Genomic DNA, 19,985 nt, shown 5'->3' with positions numbered 1-19,985 from the left:
TTACTTATTTCATAATTTGCGATGTGTTTTCAGTAACTGACCCCATTTCAAAGTAATCTGAACTAGCCCTCTTAATTAACACGGCGACATGTTACCAGACATGAGTAAATCAGTAAATCTTCGAGCTCATTTAGAAATACCACAGCAGTGTTATATAAATGATAATAATTATATGAATTAATTCATTACGTTCCCACATTGTATTGCTTATATATTAGCGTCACATCTTGTTCCTTTTACCTACATGCATGTATCAGTACCTTCTGTTCTGGTACACAATCAGTAAAGATTACAATTGTTTATGAGTTCATTTGAGTATAATTGGGAAGAATTATACTGCACGTCGCTGGCCGTATTACATGTGTCAATGCTTAACAGTAATAACAGTAATGTATTTGAGTCAAATGGAAATCAAAAACATATTAAATTAGAATTTGCACAATATTTGTTGTATATAAAGTAAAGTATTATTGTCAAAAATATTACAATATTGTTTCTAATATAAAGACATATTTAGAAAGTTGGTTGAACATTTATTGAATTGTGCTGCTAGTAAATGGTATACATACTGTACATACAGTTTACACAAACATGCTGTATTTTATGCGACAAATTAAATCCTTTAAAGCTTTCAGAATGATTATTTCTCCTTCAGCCTAAACCGTCTGTCTCCTAGATTACTGAGCAGATGAAACAGCTGCTGACAGCTTCTTGTGTGTGTGAGGAGCTTCCTGAACCCTCCAGCACAGAAGAAGCAGATGGAAACAAACTACGTCCTCTGTGCTGGTAGGGATGGGACGCTCCTTGTCCTTTCGGCTGGTGGGTGGAGCGGGTGGTGTCGGGGTGGAGGTGGCAGGGAGGACCGCACTCTCTGGGTCTCGGACTCTCTGGGGTGCTGCGAGGGGTTCAGAGGTCTGCTGTGGGTCTGGTCATCCTGGGATGACAGGTTAGTTGACGTCCACCCTCAGCTGCCCCAAGAGTGAGACAAGAACCCAGAGGAGTCCTGCCCTGAGACACACAAACACATCACACACTTTTGAACTCAACGACACAACCTTTACGTTGTTATGTTGAATCTGGCCTTCAATGAGGAAATCGTATGTAGTCTTGGAGAGGGATTACTTAGTCAGCCCACTGAAAGAAAGGCGACCGCCGATCTCCTTCTGGTCCTGTGGTCCTCCGTCCTTCTCATCTGCTCCATCCTCAAGGAGACCCTGGATGTTGCTTCTTGAGTCACGACCTACGATACCTGAGTAAAAGAGACTTGGAGACTTTTCTTAACGTTAGGAATTTTTACCACACATTTGTCTGGTTCGGCCTTCAACTTACTATAAATATAAACAAAGAGAAAATGAACCAGAGGAAACCAGTCGAAAGCCTTCTCCAAGTCCACAAAGCACATGTACACTGGTTGTGCAAGCTAAAAAACGTGCGGGCTGGCTTGAGATCTTTACAAAGTTTACTGTTGGACTAGTTTACTGTTCATCAAAGTCTGGTAACACCTGCTCTGTCCTCGGAGGGACGATAAAGAAACTCAAAACAATGAACACGCGCTGATTTCACTATTTGTGGAGTTTGGTGAGAGCTTTTAAAGGCTTAACAGTTGCTCTTTTGACCATCATCAATAGTTGAAAGTTATTGCACATTTACTTACATTTTACATTTCAAGGTACTTTTACTCTGATGTGAGCATTATACAGTTAAACTTCATAAAGCATGATACACCTTTTGAAATAAAACATTCTGAAAATCATAATGTTCATTTTAATTCATGCCTACTGCAATACATTCACACATGAATTGATGACGATGGGAAATCATTTTTCTTCTTTATTATTCTTTTGCAAGATAACAGTAAATAGTGAAGGACTATGAGCAAACATTTCTTGTGCATTTCTTCTTCAAGATAATGGGGCTTAAAAAGTTTTTTGATGGTGACGTCCGTTTCTAAGAGGATTTCCTCTTACAATGACATGTTCACATATTCTGGTTGTATCAAATAGATAAAAGGTACATATTTATTTTAAACTTAAAACCGAATGTGACAATTAATAAACCTATTACACAACCATGAATGTATGTGCTAAACTGCCTCTACAACTCTATACCAGGCATGTGCAGGCCTTCAAGAAGGCATTTGCAGTCCTCTTGCTGCCAAAGAAGAGAAGGAATAGTACAGAATAGAAAAGGTAATACGATCATAAACTGAATAGGGTTTAACTTCCTGATTATGTTTCAGGTCAAAAACAGAAATATTGTTCTACATTTTTTTTCTCCTCTTGTTGGAGGCATAATGGGAACAGTTGTGTGTGGATGGGAAGCGAAATAGTTTTTGACCGTGGTCGTGATCATGTCAACTTGATCGTGCGTTAGCCTGTGTATCCTGTGCTGTGACCAACGTGTAAGCTATAATTAATTCAAGTGTATTGGACATTGCCTATTTTATAGTATGGTGTCATGGATTAGTCACAGAAAAAATATACAGAAAAATACAGTGCTAAAATGGACATTGGATTTGTTTGTGGCAAGAACATGCATCCGAACATGTTCTCCCGTCCGCCCACCTAGTGGCTCTAAGGCTTTAATTGGGTAAGGTTGGAGCCATGCCACTGTTGTATTCTTGCTGTCGTCCGCACAGGTCTGTGTGTGCGGGGCAGAGGCTGGGTTGCTGTGTTCTTTCCAGTGTTGAGATCAATCCTATGGCCTAGGTTGAAGTTGTATGTGTTCATACTGAAGTGAATCAACAGATCGCGTGCCTGTGACAACCGCTTAAGGCGATTCTGAAGGTTGATTCTCTTGGTTTTCATGCCAGCGTCCTCGCAAAGGAGCATCTGTGTTATCTCCTTGTCTTGAAAGATCTGCAGCATCTCCCTCTGCAGCTGTATGGCCGACTCTTGCAAAACCTGGTAGCGGATTATCAGCGGGATCTGGTCAGCCAGACGCTGGCCAGCAATCTGTGGTTTGGAAAGGAGTAAGTTGGGGTGTCACACTTTATCTATCAATGTGACAAACCTACTTGTAATTGGTTTATACCATTATTATATGGTTTATACCAGAGGTGGGCAATTATTTTTCCCAGGGGGCCGCATGAGGTACAGAAAATATTGTGGAGGGCCGGACCAATAGCCTAAACTCATTTATGTACTCTCCGCGACGGAGTTCGACAGGACTTCCCAGCATGCAGTTCCGTGGTATAATTTTATAAATGTGAAACCATGACTTAAGTTCCTATCCCTGACAGCTAAGTAGCTCCACTCAGTGGTCTCAGGCTATGGCCACTCCTGGTTTATACTGAAGGTTGTTAGAAATAATCTACTCTGCTGCATTTCCTATATAAAACATTGTTCTACTAACCGTATATTGGCTGCCAACAAAATGCTATTTTAAACATGTAGCTAACTTAGTCCGGTAATAAAATGTATTTAAACAGCACCTTCAAAACTAGAGAAATGGAGATTGTTAATGAAGTAGGAGGAGGTGCAGAAAAAAAAAGTATTATTTCTGACATTTTTACATTAAATGTGTGATGTATTAAATGCTGTGAGATGGAGAAATAAAATGAGCAGCATGTAGATTACACTTACTTTGTAATAGGACTTCAGGTGTTTAATCATCTCTGTCAGGGTGGCCCCACTGCCATTGCTGCTTGTCTTCACTGGTTGGCTTAAACCCAGAAAAGACTGCTCCTCTTCCCTCTTCCGCTTCCCTATCTTCTTGCTGTATGTGCTATCCTGAGTGTAAACAATCAATTCCATTTTAAACTGAGTCCTCAGCATGGACTCTGCCGCAGTCTCCTTCTCCTTTCTGATGGCTTCAATCTTTATCTAAAGGACGTACAAATGTATCAGTAAATATTCAACAATTTTCAGTTATGTGTTTGAAGGCAATGAAAATTATACCTGCGCTGTTTTGATGAGGTTCGGAAATCCAACCAGGCTTTTCTGAGCTAACTTAAACAGCTCTTTTGTCACAATATCTGAAAAAATAAAACACAAATTAGACAATATAAGATCTAAAATTAACCTAAAGGTGTTACATATCTAGTATCATGATATGACATGCCTGCCACTTCCTTGAGTTTCAGGACAGCAGGCCCTTCCAGTTGTTTGATCTGCTCCTTGACCATGTCCTCAAAGGTCTTGTAGTTTATGAACCCCGGCAGTTCTCTTCCACGGTACTTTTGTTCATACAGAGTTACCTCTCTCTCAATATTCCGATTGACTGCAATGGGGATGAATTTATAAAAGAAAAAATGGACAAAATGAAGGTTAACACTTAGTTAGCAGGGATCAGTACAGCAGTCTGGAGCAGTCTTTTCATACGGAGAAGGAAAATGACATTTAGATTTTGTTTTATATATCTTACTCAATAATTTCAATTTTAGTTTACATTTTCAATTTTTTAGTGTGGAAAACACAGCAAATACATTGTAATGACCAGGTTGTTGATGCACTTACATGTTATTCCAGAGCACTCTATGATACTTTTCCAAGCCGCAAACTGTTCTCTGAGTATGGCAAAGATATTGAGCTTGCCTCCAAATTTGATTTCTTCCCCTGTGGTGAGGCTGATAGCGTCCTTTGTAAATGCTGCCACTGTCTAAAATAAAACAGAATTGAGTAAAAGAGTGCAAATTAAACCCAATCAGAGTGCAGTTTATTGTCAGTGAGCGCTAGTATACTTACATCAATGAGGAAACCGAGACTCTCCGCTGCATCAGATGGGGGTCCACTGCCACAGCTGTCCAGCTCTGCCTGAGTCTCTGCTAGTTTCTTCTCTATCTGATTTTCCAGTTGAGGCAAAGATCCCTGCAAATCACATGTGTCAAACCTTTAACACCGGAAAAGGGCAAAGTAATTTGAAGTCAATGATTATGATGAAGCGCTCAGAAAGGTTCACCTTGATGTGATGCACCAACTCAAGGGTGAGTTTTTCCGCCAGTTTAGGAACAGTAGCGTGGCCTTCATCGTAAAGACTCCTATAGCAAAAATAAAACATGACCGAGTAGAAGGTACACAACCATTCAAACTGCAAATCATTGTTTGCGTAATTACCCCAAAATAATGAACTCACTTGAAATGCACATGATCCTTGAAGAAGGCTTTTTCTCTTTTTGTTGCTTCAGTAAGAGACACCCTTTCTGTGATCTCCTTCTGACCCCTGCACCTGACGATCATGTAGCCCTTCTTTAGGTGGACGACCAAATTACGGACAATTTCAACCACCGCCTCTTCTGTGCCTTTGTCCACCAGGTCAGGCTTGGTCAAGACGCCTAAGAGAGACAAACAGACAGTAAACTATCTAGAAGTCAAGTAACTGGTCCAAGTGGTCCTCTTTTAGATTCAGCCCCATTTACCCAAAGTCCTGTCTCCATCAGGATCCACCTCCTGAGCCATCTTCAGGGCCTCTGTGGTCGCGATGTCCACATTGGATGGAACAACCACCAAGCTGATGGTCTCTTGTTTTGTTATAAAGTCCTGGATCAGTCTCTTTATCTGAAAGTATTAATTACAGGTGTTATAAAGTTATAATTTCTAAAACTACAAAATCTCTACAACAGATCTCACTGTCTTTACCTTTCTACTTTCTACTGAATAAATTGTTTATTTGAAACTGTTGACAGTGTGTTTTGGGGACACTGAACGAGAATACCTGCTCTCCAATATTTTCATCTTGTCCCTTTACAGCCACCCTGGTGATGCCGGGCAGGTCAATGAGCGTCAGGTCTGGAACATCAGGAGAGGCGATCTCTAGACTGATGAGGTCATTACTGATTTTCGCCCCGACCCCGGCCATTTTATTCTGAGCTGGAGAGAGGACACGATGTTTGACAATTACAGGCAGGAAGTGTTGATCATTTAAGCCTAAACAAATCTGTAGCTCCTCCAATACTTGTCTTTTATAGTATCATTACAGAACTGTGTATAGCAGGGGTGTCAAACATATGGCCCGCGGGGCGAATCCGGCCCGCCAGGGGGTCCAGTCCGGCCCGCCAGAGTGTTCAATCCCCCCCAAAAAAACAATTTAAAATTTTTTTTTTTTTTTAAAAAGTACAAAATTAACTGAGCTGGGATTCAAACCTCTGATCCTCTGCTTATAAGACTGACATGCAAACTATTGATCCACAGTCGCAATTGATGTGAACACTTATATTATTGTGTTAGAAGTAGTTAAACATGGATCCCGTCATGAAAGTGGCGTCACAAACATGTCACAAAGCGAGGAAATCTGCAGAGGAGAGAGCTCAGGCAAATAAACAGAGGGCTGATGTCTGAATTTTTGGTCTTTATGTTTCTAGGTAATTGTTGAAAGACCTTAAATTAGAGTTTATCATCTAAAAACCCTCACCAATGATTTAAACATAGAGAAACATTGTTGTTAATTATGCTTTATTATGCTGTGATTTTACTGGTCCGGCCCACTTGAGATCAAAATGGGCAGCATGTGGCCCCTTCACTAAAATGAGTTTGACACCCCTGGTGTATACTATACCTTCTCTAATCATTTCATCCACATCTGCAGGGTCTTCTATCTCTTCTTCATGGCCCTGGTAGCTTATCTTCCCGTACCACTCTTCTCCTGCTCTCCTTCTCTTCATCTTCAATTCGAGAGGACATCTTGTCACAATGCCTGAATTAGTGAAGAGTAAATAATGATGAGGGGGAAAATAAATAAATAAATCCAGTGTGCTTGATGAAATCATAACAATGGGGGGCTACGGCACCAGGTTGCACCCCGCCCTATAAATGTGGCGGTTCCCAATGATTTGGTTGGGTGATGTTTTCTACAAGTTGGTTCTATTCAAGTATACAAAGCCCTTAACTTAACACTCCCTCTTATGAAACAAAGGAAAGAACGATGTCCCAGCTGAACTCAAACCAGGGATGTTGTGGTCTCAGGTCAGCCACACCCTGCTCTCTTTCCTTTCTAAACAAGCTCTACTGTGCGGCCCTTTTTATTGACTTGTCCGAGGCTTTTGACACTGTCGATCATGCAATAATGAAGCATACTATTGGACTATCAGAACAAACTGTCTGTTGGTTTGAAAATTATTCATCAACCAGATCACAGTGTGTCCAAGCTAAAGGCATCACCTCTAGCTCTTTTAAAGTAAAAAAGGGTGTGCCCCAGGGTTCGGTCCTAGAACCACTTTTATTCTTAATTTATATAAACAGTATCGGTCAAAATGTGCCAAATGCAAATTTTCATTTTTATGCAGATAATACAGTGGCATGCTCTGTTTCAGTTGCAAAACACTTTTGATAGTTTTTAACACACTTTGTATGAGTTGAAAGTAATTGGAATCCTGCTGCGACCCAGAGGCGACCCAGCGGCGAGTCAGTGGCAGGTGCCACTCAAGTGCCAGCACCAGTGGAGAATCTGACCAGCTGAGTGGGTGGAGCCACATTTCATGGAAACACCCATTGTTGTTGTAGGTCAGCTGCTGTAAATCAGTTTTATGATCATAGTATGGAGGAGCTGCGTTTTTTTCTCTTTTTTTAGATAGAGAGATAGATATATAATGACAGCAATTATAACTGCATAACTATTTAAATTATAATTAACTGGAGGATACACTTTCTTTCTACACATAGATCTTAAACCCTTGAATATAAACATGACCCATTGAAATTGAATGGGTAATGTAACTCAGCAACAGTGCAAAAAAAGTTGGACATGCTGGTTTGCCACTGGGTGCCAGTGCCACAAGAAGGAGCTCGGCCTTACTGTGCAGGTTTTGAGATTTCCATCTCCCAGTTGACAATGGAGACATGCACACAGTAATGAAAAATCACATTATAAAAACAGGAATTATCTTTCAAACTTGGGTGGTTCTTGTACCCCATGGCTATGACATCTTATACTGACGGTTTTACTGTTCACCTATCTCAAGTATTTTGGAATGTAAATGTTGAGAAATGCTTAAATATTATTTGTTTTTTAGATAGTTGAACTTACCACTGCCTCTTGGTAGAGCCACCCCTGACAGCGCCTCCAACACGGAGCTCTTCCCCGAGCTTTGGTCTCCAATCACGGCGATAGCAGGCAGCGCCAAGTCCTTCTCGACACCCAGAGAGCGGAGAGAGTCAATGAGGTCAATGCAGGGACGCACCTTCTCCTCGTACTGCTGGTTCAGAGTGTTCATGATGACGACTGCTTGAATGCTGGGAAGAAACTGTGTTAAGACAGGGAATAAAACAGCCGCTGCTCGGATACCGAAACTTAAGTGCGACTGATTTCCACTGCGGAGACTCAGGGACGAAGGAAACAAAGGAAATGAGCGTTAAGTTTCGTTTCCTTGACTTTTTTTTTTAACGGTGAATGGAGATTCATCTTTACTGTTTCACACAACAGTCATGAGTAATAGTCATAGAGTGACAAGTGTTAAACATATTAAGCGCTGATGTTTTTCTTCTTCTTCTTCTTCAATATTATTTTACCAAGATATATTTACCATAAAAAAATAAAATACCACATATATATATATATATATATATATATATATATATATATATATATATATATATATATATATATATATATATATAGTTATATATATATATATATATATGTATATTTATATATATACCATACATGTATATATGGAAAAAAATGAAATCTACCAGCATCATCGGCAAAAGTTAAGTGCGACTGACTTCCTGACCTTCGGGAACGCATGATAGGAAACAAAATTAAAGTTTGAAATTTCGTTTCCTTAAATTTCGTTTCTTTCTCTGACGAAAGGAGATTCATCCCCACCAGGGTAAAATATTCACACAACATATAGTGACTGGGAGAGGGTCTGTAGTACCGGGGAAGACAGCATGGGGGCTCGAGGAATAAAGAGTTACATGTCAGAGCAGTTTGTTCTCACGTCTTACGTGTAGCTATAAACACAACAGTGGACACAACCTTTAGATAGGTACAACAGTAAAACCGATGTTTCAGAAGAGCCCTATTACTTTTGAAGAAATGCACAATAAATGTATACTCATAGTCCTTATCTTGCAATATAATAATGAAGAACAAAAAAAAAACATTAATATAGCTCAATATGTAATATGTCACTCTATGACGATGACTCAAGACTGTTGTGTGAAACAGTAAAGGTGAATCTCCATTTACCAGAAAGAAGAGACGAAAGTCAAGGAAACGAAACTTAACGCTCATTTCCTTTGTTTCCTGCGTCCCTGAGTCTCCGCAGTGGAATTCAGTCGCACTTAAGTTTCGGCATCCGAGCAGCGGCTGTTTTATTCCCTGTCTTAACACAGTTTCTTCCCAGCATTCAAGCAGTCGTCATCATGAACACTCTGAACCAGCAGTACGAGGAGAAGGTGCGTCCCTGCATTGACCTCATTGACTCTCTCCGCTCTCTGGGTGTCGAGAAGGACTTGGCGCTGCCTGCTATCGCCGTGATTGGAGACCAAAGCTCGGGGAAGAGCTCCGTGTTGGAGGCGCTGTCAGGGGTGGCTCTACCAAGAGGCAGTGGTAAGTTCAACTGAGTGATGTGATTACCGCAAGAGGACAGATGCAGAACTTTAAATGTAAGTTGTGTGTTGCCTGATGTTACACAAAGTGCAAAAACAAAAGATGTCATTTAAAAGCTGCAGTCATTTCCTTTGATCACGGGGACAACAACCACAACAACCACTTGGAAATAATGTGATTTTTAGATCAAGACTGACAAACAACTGTGAGCATCCATCCATTGTTAACTGAGATGAAAATGTCAAAATGTGTTATTTGCTAAAGAAAATAGAGCAGGCTTTGGCTGACATGAGACCACAACATCCCTGGTTTAAGTGCTGCTGGACATCTCTATTTCCCTTGTGAAGGAGCGTTCACTTAAGGGCGAAATATCACCCAAACACATTTATGGGCAGGGTGCAAAGCCTGGTGTCGTAGCCCCCTCCTGGCTGCATCGTGCTGCCTCAATGGCTGACAGAGTTTCTCTTTGAATTAAAATCTACATGAAACAAATCATACAAATGGGATTAACGGTTTATATTTTTAGTCAGTAAATATAAATTCCCACTTTTATTAAGACAGTTTCATTGTTACAATTTCACATACTGGATTTATTTATTTATTTTTCCCCTCATCATCATTTACTCTTCACTAATTCAGGCATTGTGACAAGATGTCCTCTCGAATTGAAGATGAAGAGAAGGAGAGAAGGAGAGGAGTGGTACGGGAAGATAAGCTACCAGGGCCATGAAGAAGAGATAGAAGACCCTGCAGATGTGGATGGAATGATTAGAGAAGGTATAGTATACACAGTTCTGTAATGATACTACGAAAGACAAGTATTGGAGGATCTACAGTTTTTTTGGGGGTTCAGTGATCAAAACTTCCGTCCTGCAATTGTCAAACATCGTGTCCTCTTTCCAGCTCAGGAAAAATTGGCCGGGGTTGGGGTGGGGATCAGTGATGACCTCATCAGTCTAGAGATCGCCTCTCCCGATGTTCCAGACCTGACGCTCATTGACCTGCCCGGCATCACCAGGGTGGCTGTAAAGGGACAACCTGAAAACATTGGAGAGCAGGTATTCTCGTTCAGTGTCCCCAAAACACACTGTCAACAGTTTCAAAAAGACAATTTATTTAGTAGAAAGTAGAAAGGTAAAGACAGTGAGATCTCTTGTTGTGATTTTGTAGTTCTATGATTTAGAAATGTATAACAACTGTAAATAATACTTTCAGATTAAGAGACTGATCCAGAAGTTTATAACAAAACAAGAGACCATCAGCTTGGTGGTTGTTCCATCCAACGTGGACATCGCGACCACAGAGGCCCTGAAGATGGCTCAGGAGGTGGATCCTGATGGAGACAGGACTTTGGGTAAATGGGGCTGATTCTAGAAGAGGACCACTTGGACCGGTTACTTGACTTCTAGATAGTTTACTGTCTGTTTGCTGTAGCGTGGTTGCTGGCTGTAATTAAATTACCTAGTATACAATAACGATGGTACTCAGTTTACGCCATAAGACACCATTAGTTTAACTAACAGAATTTAACTAAATTTCATAAAAAAGGGAAAACTTAAAGATGTAATATTTAATCAATTAAATACTAATCTAAGTATTTCTACAGAGTTCTTTTCCTTGATGTACAGGGACCTATTTTTACTTTTCCACAAAAATCCAATAACCAAGTACTTAATAAATGAGAAAGATAAATTTGTAGGACTAAGATATTTCTATCTGAGAATATTTTGTTATGGTTTAAACATATTTGGCATGTGGACATCAAACTCATTTACATCTGGTAATAATGTTGTTTTCACCTGAGGGTTCTGATGGTCTGCAGCATGGGAATCATATTCTTCCATCTCTCACTGTGGCAGTGGATTTGGCTTTCTTTGATATCTTTTGGAGATCACCTTTCAGCATCAGTGTAGAAGAGATTAGACTAGAATGGTCCTCATCATGCTTTATCTTATTGAGAAAGAGGGTGCAATTTACGGTGGGAAGCGCACCATTCCCATTGTAATTAACCATATTTGAAGAATTAATACTCGTTACTTACGTATTCTATTTAATTCTTCCATATTTGGTCACTGGGCTATCTCAGCTGCAGAATGTTACCAAACAGTTTGATGAAAATTATTAAAGAAAACCTGATAAATTAAAGACAGAATTAATTAAACAATTACACAACATGGTAAATACATTGTTATCATGATACAGAGAGACCGATGTTTATATGCATGTGTACCTAAATGCATAATAAATGAATAGATTGGATTAAACTCAACATTTCAGCATCTTCTGGTGTCCTGTAATGATGTTGGGATCAAAGTCGCAATCAACATCCAGTTTATATGACAGGAATCAAAATACTCTCTCTCTCTCTCTCTCTCTCTCTCTCTCTCTCTCTCTCTCTCTCTTTCTCTCTCTCTCTCTCTCTCTCTCTCTCTCTCTCTCTCTCAGGTATCTTGACCAAGCCTGACCTGGTGGACAAAGGCACAGAAGAGGCGGTGGTTGAAATTGTCCATAATGAGGTCATCCACCTGAAGAAGGGCTACATGATCGTCAGGTGCAGGGGTCAGAAAGAGATCACAGAAAGGGTGTCTCTTACTGAAGCAACAGAAAAAGAAAAGGCCTTCTTCAACAATCATGTGCATTTCAAGTGAGTTCATTATTTTGGGATAATTATGTAAACAATGATTTGCAGTTTGAATGGTTGTGTACCTTCTACTCGGTCGTGTTTTATTTTTGCTGCAGGAGTCTCTACGATGAAGGCCACGCTACTGTTCCTAAACTGGCGGAAAAACTCACTCTTGAGCTGGTGCATCACATTGAGGTGAGTACACAGATAAGTGAACAGGTGCTGTGCATTAACTTGCTTACTTTAGTTGTTAAAGTTTTGCCCCATGTTTGATTTTCAGAGATCTCTGCCTCGATTGGAAGAGCAGATAGAGGAGAAACTTGCACAGACTCATGCAGAGCTGGACAGATATGGCGTTGGACCTCCACCTGAAGCAGAAGAGAGAGTCTTCTTCCTCATTGACGTGAGCTCCCTCACTCTTCATAATGTTCACCTGGCTACAAAGACAAATGCTCACCACTATATATGAATTTGTATTTGTTTCATGTGTGTGCTGCAGAAAGTGACCGCATTCACACACGATGCCATCAGTCTGACTACAGGAGAGGAGCTCAAGTGTGGAGACCAACTCAATGTCTTTTCTACACTCAGAACAGAGTTTGGGAAGTGGAATGCCCACCTGGACTACTCGGGAAATAACTGTATGTATCAGTTTGATCTAGTCTACAACTGTCCACCAGCAGGACTCTGAAATGTATTGTGTGTGTTGCAGTTAACAAGAAGATTGAGAGAGAAGTGGAGGGATATGAAGAGAGGTACCGTGGAAGAGAACTGCCGGGCTTCATCAACTACAAGACCTTTGAGGTCATGGTCAAGGAGCAGATCAAACAGCTGGAAGAACCGGCTGTCAAGAAACTCAAGGATATAAGCGGTGAGGATAGGAGGTGTATGATTCATCCAGTGGTGTTTTCCTTTAACGATCAAGTTTTCTCTTGATACTGTACAGCCACCAGTGAGGTGCACAATGGAGATCAAGCTGCTTTATCTTCTTGTATCTCCCTTGTTTCCAGACACAGTTAGGAAGTTGTTCATCCAGCTGGCTCACAGTAGCTTCATTGGATTTCCTAACCTTATTAAAACGGCCAAGGTATCTATGTTCTATGAGTTTAATTTGCATCATTTTTCCATTCAAACTGACCAGAATCCTATTTTCTAGACAAAGATTGAAGCCATCAAGCAAGAAAACGAGTCCACTGCTGAATCCATGCTGAGAACCCAGTTCAAGATGGAGCTGCTCGTTTACTCTCAGGACAGGACCTACAGCAGCAGTTTGAGTGACAGGAAGAGGGAAGAGAGTTATGAGGAAGAGGAAGAAGAACAAAACAGCGTCTATGGAAAAAAGAGTCTTGTGTACAGCATGGATAATAGTGCAACAATTCAGGAGCTGATGTTGCACCTTCAATCATATTACAAAGTATGTTTCCTGAAAGAAAAAAACAATGACAGAAATATTTCGACCCTTGTTCTGCCGTTCTTTGTCTACGTTTTCTTTTTTTTTCCCTCCTTCAGATTGCCAGCCAGCGTCTGGCTGACCAGATCCCGCTGGTAATCCGCTACCAGATGTTGCAGGAGTCTGCTGTCCAGCTCCAGAGGGAGATGCTGCAGATGATTCAGGACAAGGAGAATTTTGAGTTCTTGCTGAAGGAGGATTTAGACATTGGCACCCAGAGGGCTGCTTTGCAGAGTCGCCTTAAACGACTCATGAAGGCCCGCACATTCCTGGTGGAGTTCTAGCAGAGATCAGGCACAGGCGCACTTTGAACTGTAGTGTTTGGGGTTTACAAAATTAAAGTTCATTGTTGTAGGTATTTTAAATGGGTTTTAGATGAATGTGGTTGAAGTATTGCTATGATATTATATTTTTTTATTTTGTCCTGTGTAAAATGGACGTTTGCTTTCGTTTTGACATTCATGTCAGAACAGTTATATATCAGCGAGTGCTGAGTTGCTTTAAATGTACTGTAATATGTACTTCTGCTGTCATTCCAAGAGAAAGAAAAATTCAATGCCCGTTATTTCATACGGTAAAAATCAATCATAGGAGCACATTGTTTAAACCATGTTTCTGAGATACTATGTCCAGTTCAGATGCTTTGTAGTGGTTTCCTATTAATGGCTGAACCATTTTAATCAAACAGGTAGTTATTGTTTCTTCAACTGCATCTTTTTCATACTGTGCAAATATATTGGTTTAAATAAAGTAACAATTTGACTTTAATTTGGCTATTTCTTCTTGCTCTTACTTGTGAATCCAACAATATTTTCTTTTAAAATAAGCATTGTCATTTTTTATTTAGGTGTTACACATTCTTTACATGAACAATTATTGACTTAAAAAGAATATACAACTTTAATGGATCTACTATGACTATAATGCTGCTACTACTACAATGTTCAAAATGAGAATTATGACAGTCCTGATCTGTGCTGATACTGGACAGTATAGCAGCAGAGTGTGCTGCAGCTTCATCTAAAGAGAGGCGAACCTGGGACCTGATTAATTAGAATACTACATATTTCCACCCCATCAGTCTAACTAAATACTTAACACTTTTTAATTTTCCTTCTCATACATACTGACTTTTCGCTTTCGCTGGATGTGGTAAACTTTGCTGATCAAACTTGCTCACAACTTATGTCCCCCTGTGGCTTTAGAGAAAATAACAAATACAAAGTTTGACAGCAAAGCACAAATTGCAATGTAACCCGTAATATGTCTATTTAGCCTTCTCACTGTGCAATGAAGTGTCTCCATCAGTGAAGGAAAAAAAAAGCTGATTGAGTCTAACTAGTGCCCCTGTGCTGGTTATATACTTTTTTCTGATAACCATTGATGAGTGCTTTTCTCTTAAAATAGACTACAGTTATTTATATCTCTAATGCATCTTGCATACAGTACATTCCATGAGCCCGTAGGCTCTGCCTGCATGTATGAATGAGTTGGATAGTAATGATGTGCAGGCGCTAGCTCCTGTCATCAGCGTATGAATGAGTGTGAATGGAAAATGACTGAAGTGCTACAGCCCTTTTAGTGATGAAAAGACTAGAAAAACCCATTTTGGGACAGACAAATCACCATTTTGGTAAAAACCTGAACAAGACATGTGGACAAGCTTACTTTATTCAAAAATACATACAAAAAGGATTCAAAAACGAAATTATTTTAAAGTGGTTCACTTCAGTCAGCATCAGTCACCATTCTGTGCTGGGCTCTCCTGATTGTTCTCGTCATTGTCCGATTTCTCATCATCTAGGAAGAATAAAGCGTATAATAAGTAGGTACCTTTACTTTTTCTGATGAAAAGGATCAATATTTTATAATTTTTTTTATAACATTGGACCGATCAACAGCTATTGAGAATAAATAAGATGGCACAGGCACATTGAAAAGCACAAACAATTGCATGTCCATGTTTACTTACTCTCAAGGGTCTGCTGTAGTTCCTGTATGGTACTAAGGAGCACATGGAACTGCTTCTTCCTTAACTCCAGCTGCGTGGGACAAACGGGAGAGAAAAATTCCAATGTTCTTAATGATTGAAGATAGATGTTAGAATAGAAGAAATTATAAATGTAATTGGCCTCACCTTTGCATCTACGTTCTCCTTGATGCGAGACAATTGCTGGAGTTCTTTGTCAAGCGCCTCCAACTGCCTGCAAGTAATCAAACCAACATTAAGCACATCATCCGATTATCATGGAAGCCATAATTGCTCTACTACAGAACGCAGAATAACTCACTATATTATTAAACTAATGAGAAACTGCCTTACTTTAGTGTTTCATGTCGGTCTGGGTGTTGCTGGATAACCTTAGCTAAAGCATCGTACTCTGCAATGACAAGAAAAGGGAAAGGAAATGTAAGTGTGAGACAAGTGGAAATACAAAACAATTCAAATAATCGTAATATTCATAAATTCTTGTAAAGTATTTATTGAGTGTATAAAAAACACAGAAATGTTTTTTTTTAAAAATACATTTGTAAACTCGCAAAAATATGGTTTCCATTTAAATTGTCCAATTCCATTTTGCTTCATGAATTACAGCTGAGATTGCAGTTGTATATCAAATAAAATGTATTTCACCTATATTAGGACTTACTTTACTCAGTAATAAAATGTCACAGAGTGGTGAAAAAATATATATTCAGTTCACAATACACAGAGAAAAGGAGTATATCCTTGCAATGAAGAAGCTGAGAACGCAACTTTATCTTGATAACGAACTTACCGTAATATACTTATGTTTTCAGAAAAGTTAGCTATTCATTATTTAGCAATTGACTAATCGATTAATTGCCCAATCATTTCAGCAGCATGTTAAACTGCTTTTCCACACTGGCAATATTACATTTGGTCTTTCTCTGTCAAAAACAAAAGTGGTATGTATGTATGTATGTATGTATGTATGTATGTATGTATGTATGTATGTATGTATGTATGTATATATATATATATATATATATATATATATATATATATATATATATATATATATATATATATATATATATATATTAGGGGTGGGCAAAGTTGATAAAAATAAACTGATTAATCGCATTATGCGTCAAATTCAATAATAAAGTAAAAACTAGTGTATTGCAGCTTATATTTTAAAGTAATGTTATCAGAACAATATAACAGCACTCTGTATCGACTGCAAGTTAACATACATACATACATGCATACATAATAAATAAATCTGGAGAAATACAAACATTCTTACCTTGCCGATTTTTCCGTACTCTCTTTGCCCTCTGGATTTCTTTTTTGCATTCTGCTATCTTGTCGTGTGCCGACGTGATGTTTTGTTCTGCAATGTAGACATGGTGGTGATAAGATTATGATAACACTTTTGTAACATAATAAACCTACTTAGTTTTGTGGTGACATTGTGGGCCATTTTTGCCAGATATCACAAAGATAGAATACATGAGACACAGGAACACGAGTATGTCATACAAAATAATATGTCAACCACTTAAATAACAATGGGGTCAGTGTCGTAATTTTTTGTACCTATATTAGTGTAGATTTTCTCATAATTCTCCATTTCGCGAAGATTCATGTCATACACCATCAATGTCTTCCCCATGGAGAATTCACACTGGCCCAGTATCCCCATCATCCTCTGATACTGCGTGAACCTGAACAGAATTTCAAAACAGTTTAGGACTCAAAGCTAGTTCTTCAACACACATGTTTAGCTACATTCTTGGTGACCAAGTCGAAAGACGTGCCCTGCGGAACTCACTTACCCTTCCTCCGGGGTCCCCGGCGAGTTACACCATTTGGTGAAACTCTTTAGCAACACGTTGATCCGGCGGTCATCTCCAGCCCCGTCCCCGTCGATGAGAAGACGTTTCCGAATAACCTCATCTAAAATATGAGCGAAAGCAACCGTTCAGGTACATCCGGTAAATCCAAAAGCCGCGGAGCTAGCCAACTGTTAGCCAACGTTAGCTAACATGGCTGCTGCATATTTAACGTTAGTCGTTTTAAAAGGAAGCCGTTTTGACGTGTAACGTCGATTCGTTTGAGTACACGTGGATGCTTTAATAGTTATACTCGTGGATTTTACCTGAGAGCTTAAATCAAATGATTAAAGCCTTACTTACCATCTGTAACAGCTCCCATGTCCGTAGCTAGGCAAACTTTATTAAACAACAGGAAGTGAACAAAGAAGCTCGCCCCGCCTCCGAGGAAAAAAGGCAGTGATTGGCCACAGATTTCTACTTCTTCTTCTTTTTCTTTATCTTCTTCTTCTTCGTTTTATTTAATGTCAGGTGTTTCCGCCAACAATTATGCTTGAGGAAGCCGACACTGCCCTGTGCAGCCACAGGAGACAAACAAGCAACACACACACACACACACACACACACACACACACACACACACACACACACACACACACACACACACACACACACACACACACACACACACACACACACACACAAATAAACTGGATTACCTTCACAAATTCAAACAAAGCTTTCTGTTTTCATTCCTCTATGTTAAACAATATCTTTAAACTCAGTACTCCCACCCCACACTTTTTTGTTGTTTTGCTTTTTTCTGTTTCACACTTCCGACAGTGTTATAACACGTGTCTCTGCCATTGTACCTTCCTCTTGTGTTAGGGTCGGCACCGACCCGTTTTAGTTTTTAAATGCATAAAAGAACCACATAAAATTTGTTTATTGCGTCAAGGCTTTTTGACTTTGTCAGGAACCTCTATTTCAACAAAATAAAAAAAAATTTAAAAAAAGTTTCACTAAATTATAAAATGCTCTGGTTGAAATTATGACAGTTGTGTTGTTAGTGTCGGTTTCAACACAGTTATAAAAATAAGATTATAAAGCAATAATTAGAGCCAAAAACTGAAATCATAAGTGCACTGTCAGCCAACACATGGACAGCCAGCTCTTCTCCCAATCATGTGAGCTTTAGGGGATTCTCATTTTCTCAACACAAAGAGCATCCGCGCCAGCAACCTCCTCAGCCAGCCCTGCCTCAACACCAACCAGAACAGCCACAGCCACAACCCCACTTAGGCCACCTGATTTTAAAAGAAAGAGGTGTCAGGTCTGCCCAAGCAGTCTGGACAGAAAGACAAACGTATTGTGCTTCAACTGCAAAAATATCTCTGCAAAGAAAGAACACACTAAAAGTGTCACTTTTTGCCACACATGCATCTTAACACACACACATACATATGCAAGTTCTTGCACTCAGAGACTTTTACTCTGATTTAGTTTTTTTTATTAGTTTTGGAACTAGTAATTGATTTATGGTGGTTTGATTTGCTTGATTGATGGTTGTTAGTCTGACATTGTTTGTCTTAAAGTTCTATTGCTGAACAAAATTTCTTTTTAGCCTTTTTCTTTAAGTAAATATGGGTCGAAATTGACCCGTAACACCATCGATGTTACTATAGTTAATAATATTAAAATGAAAAAATAAATAAAACAAAATTATTTAAGAGATGTGTTCTAATAACCCTCAGTAATAGTCAGGTAACGCAACACGTTTTTATTTATTTATAGGATTCTCTTGAGGTTAATTTTACCTTTTTTTTAAAATTGAAATTGAGGTTTACTGACAAAGAAAAGGCCCAGAGGCCCCCACCAAAAATATTGACACCAATATTTTCATGGATAAGAAAGCCTAACAAGTTTACCAAGAGATGAGAAACAAATTGGATGATAGCAAATTGTTTTTAGTGTATTTTACAGCCACCAACCTACTAACACCGGGAATGGCACGAGAAAGCTTACACATGAGGAAGGTTAAGCCATGCTCCAATTCAAAAGAAAGAGTATTGTCTAAATCAAGCTGCAGCTGCACACAAGAGGACATGGCTTAAAAAAACAACACATACACATGAAATTAAACTGTGGAGTCTCAAAGTAAAACCTTTTGTTGTTGGGTCTGTATTTGTTATCTGAATGTGAGCCTTTTTGTAGAACAAGACCACATATGTTACGTGAAAGCTTGAAGCACGACTTCACCTTGAAGCATTAACATTTAACTTAAAAAAAGGCACATATACGTGATGACACCATGAGAGCATTTACTATTACTATAATTAGTTCTTTTGCGTTTTTTGTTTTCCACATCTGTTTTACCCACAGTTAGCTTTCATTTCAGTAGTTGTGTGCAGCTCCTTCATTCCCATAATTTCACATACATGTACAGTACAAAATGGATCTTCAGACATACATTAATGTAAATGATTCAACAGTCAAAATAACAACTTTGTTGACATTTGAGGCCTTGGCAACATCATTAACTTATGTTGGGTGTATTGAATTGCAATCAAATAGTCAGCTGAAATGTTATCTGGTTCTCAAAATAAAACAAAACATGGA

The 19,985-nt window shown here is 39.2% G+C and overlaps 3 protein-coding genes across 4 annotated transcripts; 1 reads left to right on the top strand and 2 right to left on the bottom strand.

The window, feature by feature from the left end:
* Positions 1-1,846: 1,846 nt before the first annotated feature.
* LOC137795983 (interferon-induced GTP-binding protein Mx-like) lies at positions 1,847-8,196 on the bottom strand. 2 transcript variants are annotated; one of them, XM_068593599.1, is made up of 12 exons: positions 7,960-8,196; positions 6,493-6,630; positions 5,653-5,807; positions 5,357-5,495; positions 5,074-5,272; positions 4,900-4,978; positions 4,686-4,808; positions 4,458-4,599; positions 4,063-4,221; positions 3,900-3,976; positions 3,585-3,824; positions 1,847-2,954 (listed from the first exon to the last, which is right to left on the bottom strand). In XM_068593599.1, exons 1-12 carry the CDS (start codon positions 8,144-8,146, stop codon positions 2,574-2,576), a joined length of 2,019 nt encoding a protein of 672 aa, XP_068449700.1. In that variant the 5' UTR covers positions 8,147-8,196; the 3' UTR covers positions 1,847-2,573. The 2 variants fall into 2 exon arrangements, with proteins under 2 accessions (XP_068449700.1, XP_068449701.1); XM_068593600.1 differs by having other exon boundaries at positions 3,585-3,731.
* A 1,056-nt stretch (positions 8,197-9,252) lies between these two features.
* On the top strand, positions 9,253-14,270 carry LOC137795985 (interferon-induced GTP-binding protein Mx). Its single transcript, XM_068593601.1, has 12 exons — positions 9,253-9,489; positions 10,129-10,266; positions 10,393-10,547; positions 10,705-10,843; positions 11,935-12,133; positions 12,229-12,307; positions 12,393-12,515; positions 12,612-12,753; positions 12,825-12,983; positions 13,123-13,199; positions 13,269-13,526; positions 13,622-14,270. The coding sequence occupies exons 1-12, from the start codon at positions 9,303-9,305 to the stop codon at positions 13,844-13,846; spliced, it is 1,881 nt and encodes a 626-aa protein (XP_068449702.1). The 5' UTR covers positions 9,253-9,302; the 3' UTR covers positions 13,847-14,270.
* Positions 14,271-15,215: 945 nt separating this feature from the next.
* On the bottom strand, positions 15,216-17,849 carry thoc7 (THO complex 7). Its single transcript, XM_068593602.1, has 8 exons — positions 17,730-17,849; positions 17,370-17,490; positions 17,131-17,258; positions 16,838-16,924; positions 15,886-15,943; positions 15,700-15,766; positions 15,535-15,604; positions 15,216-15,362 (listed from the first exon to the last, which is right to left on the bottom strand). Exons 1-8 carry the CDS (start codon positions 17,746-17,748, stop codon positions 15,301-15,303), a joined length of 612 nt encoding a protein of 203 aa, XP_068449703.1. The 5' UTR covers positions 17,749-17,849; the 3' UTR covers positions 15,216-15,300.
* Between the last annotated feature and the right edge of the window lie 2,136 nt (positions 17,850-19,985).

This window comes from Clinocottus analis, unplaced genomic scaffold, assembly GCF_023055335.1.
Source record: "Clinocottus analis isolate CAN_PGR_092001 unplaced genomic scaffold, fCliAna1.0.p SCAF_3, whole genome shotgun sequence".
NCBI lineage: Eukaryota > Metazoa > Chordata > Actinopteri > Perciformes > Cottidae > Clinocottus > Clinocottus analis.
Note: the sequence above shows the minus strand (reverse complement) of the source record. Positions and strands in the feature narration are given on the sequence as shown.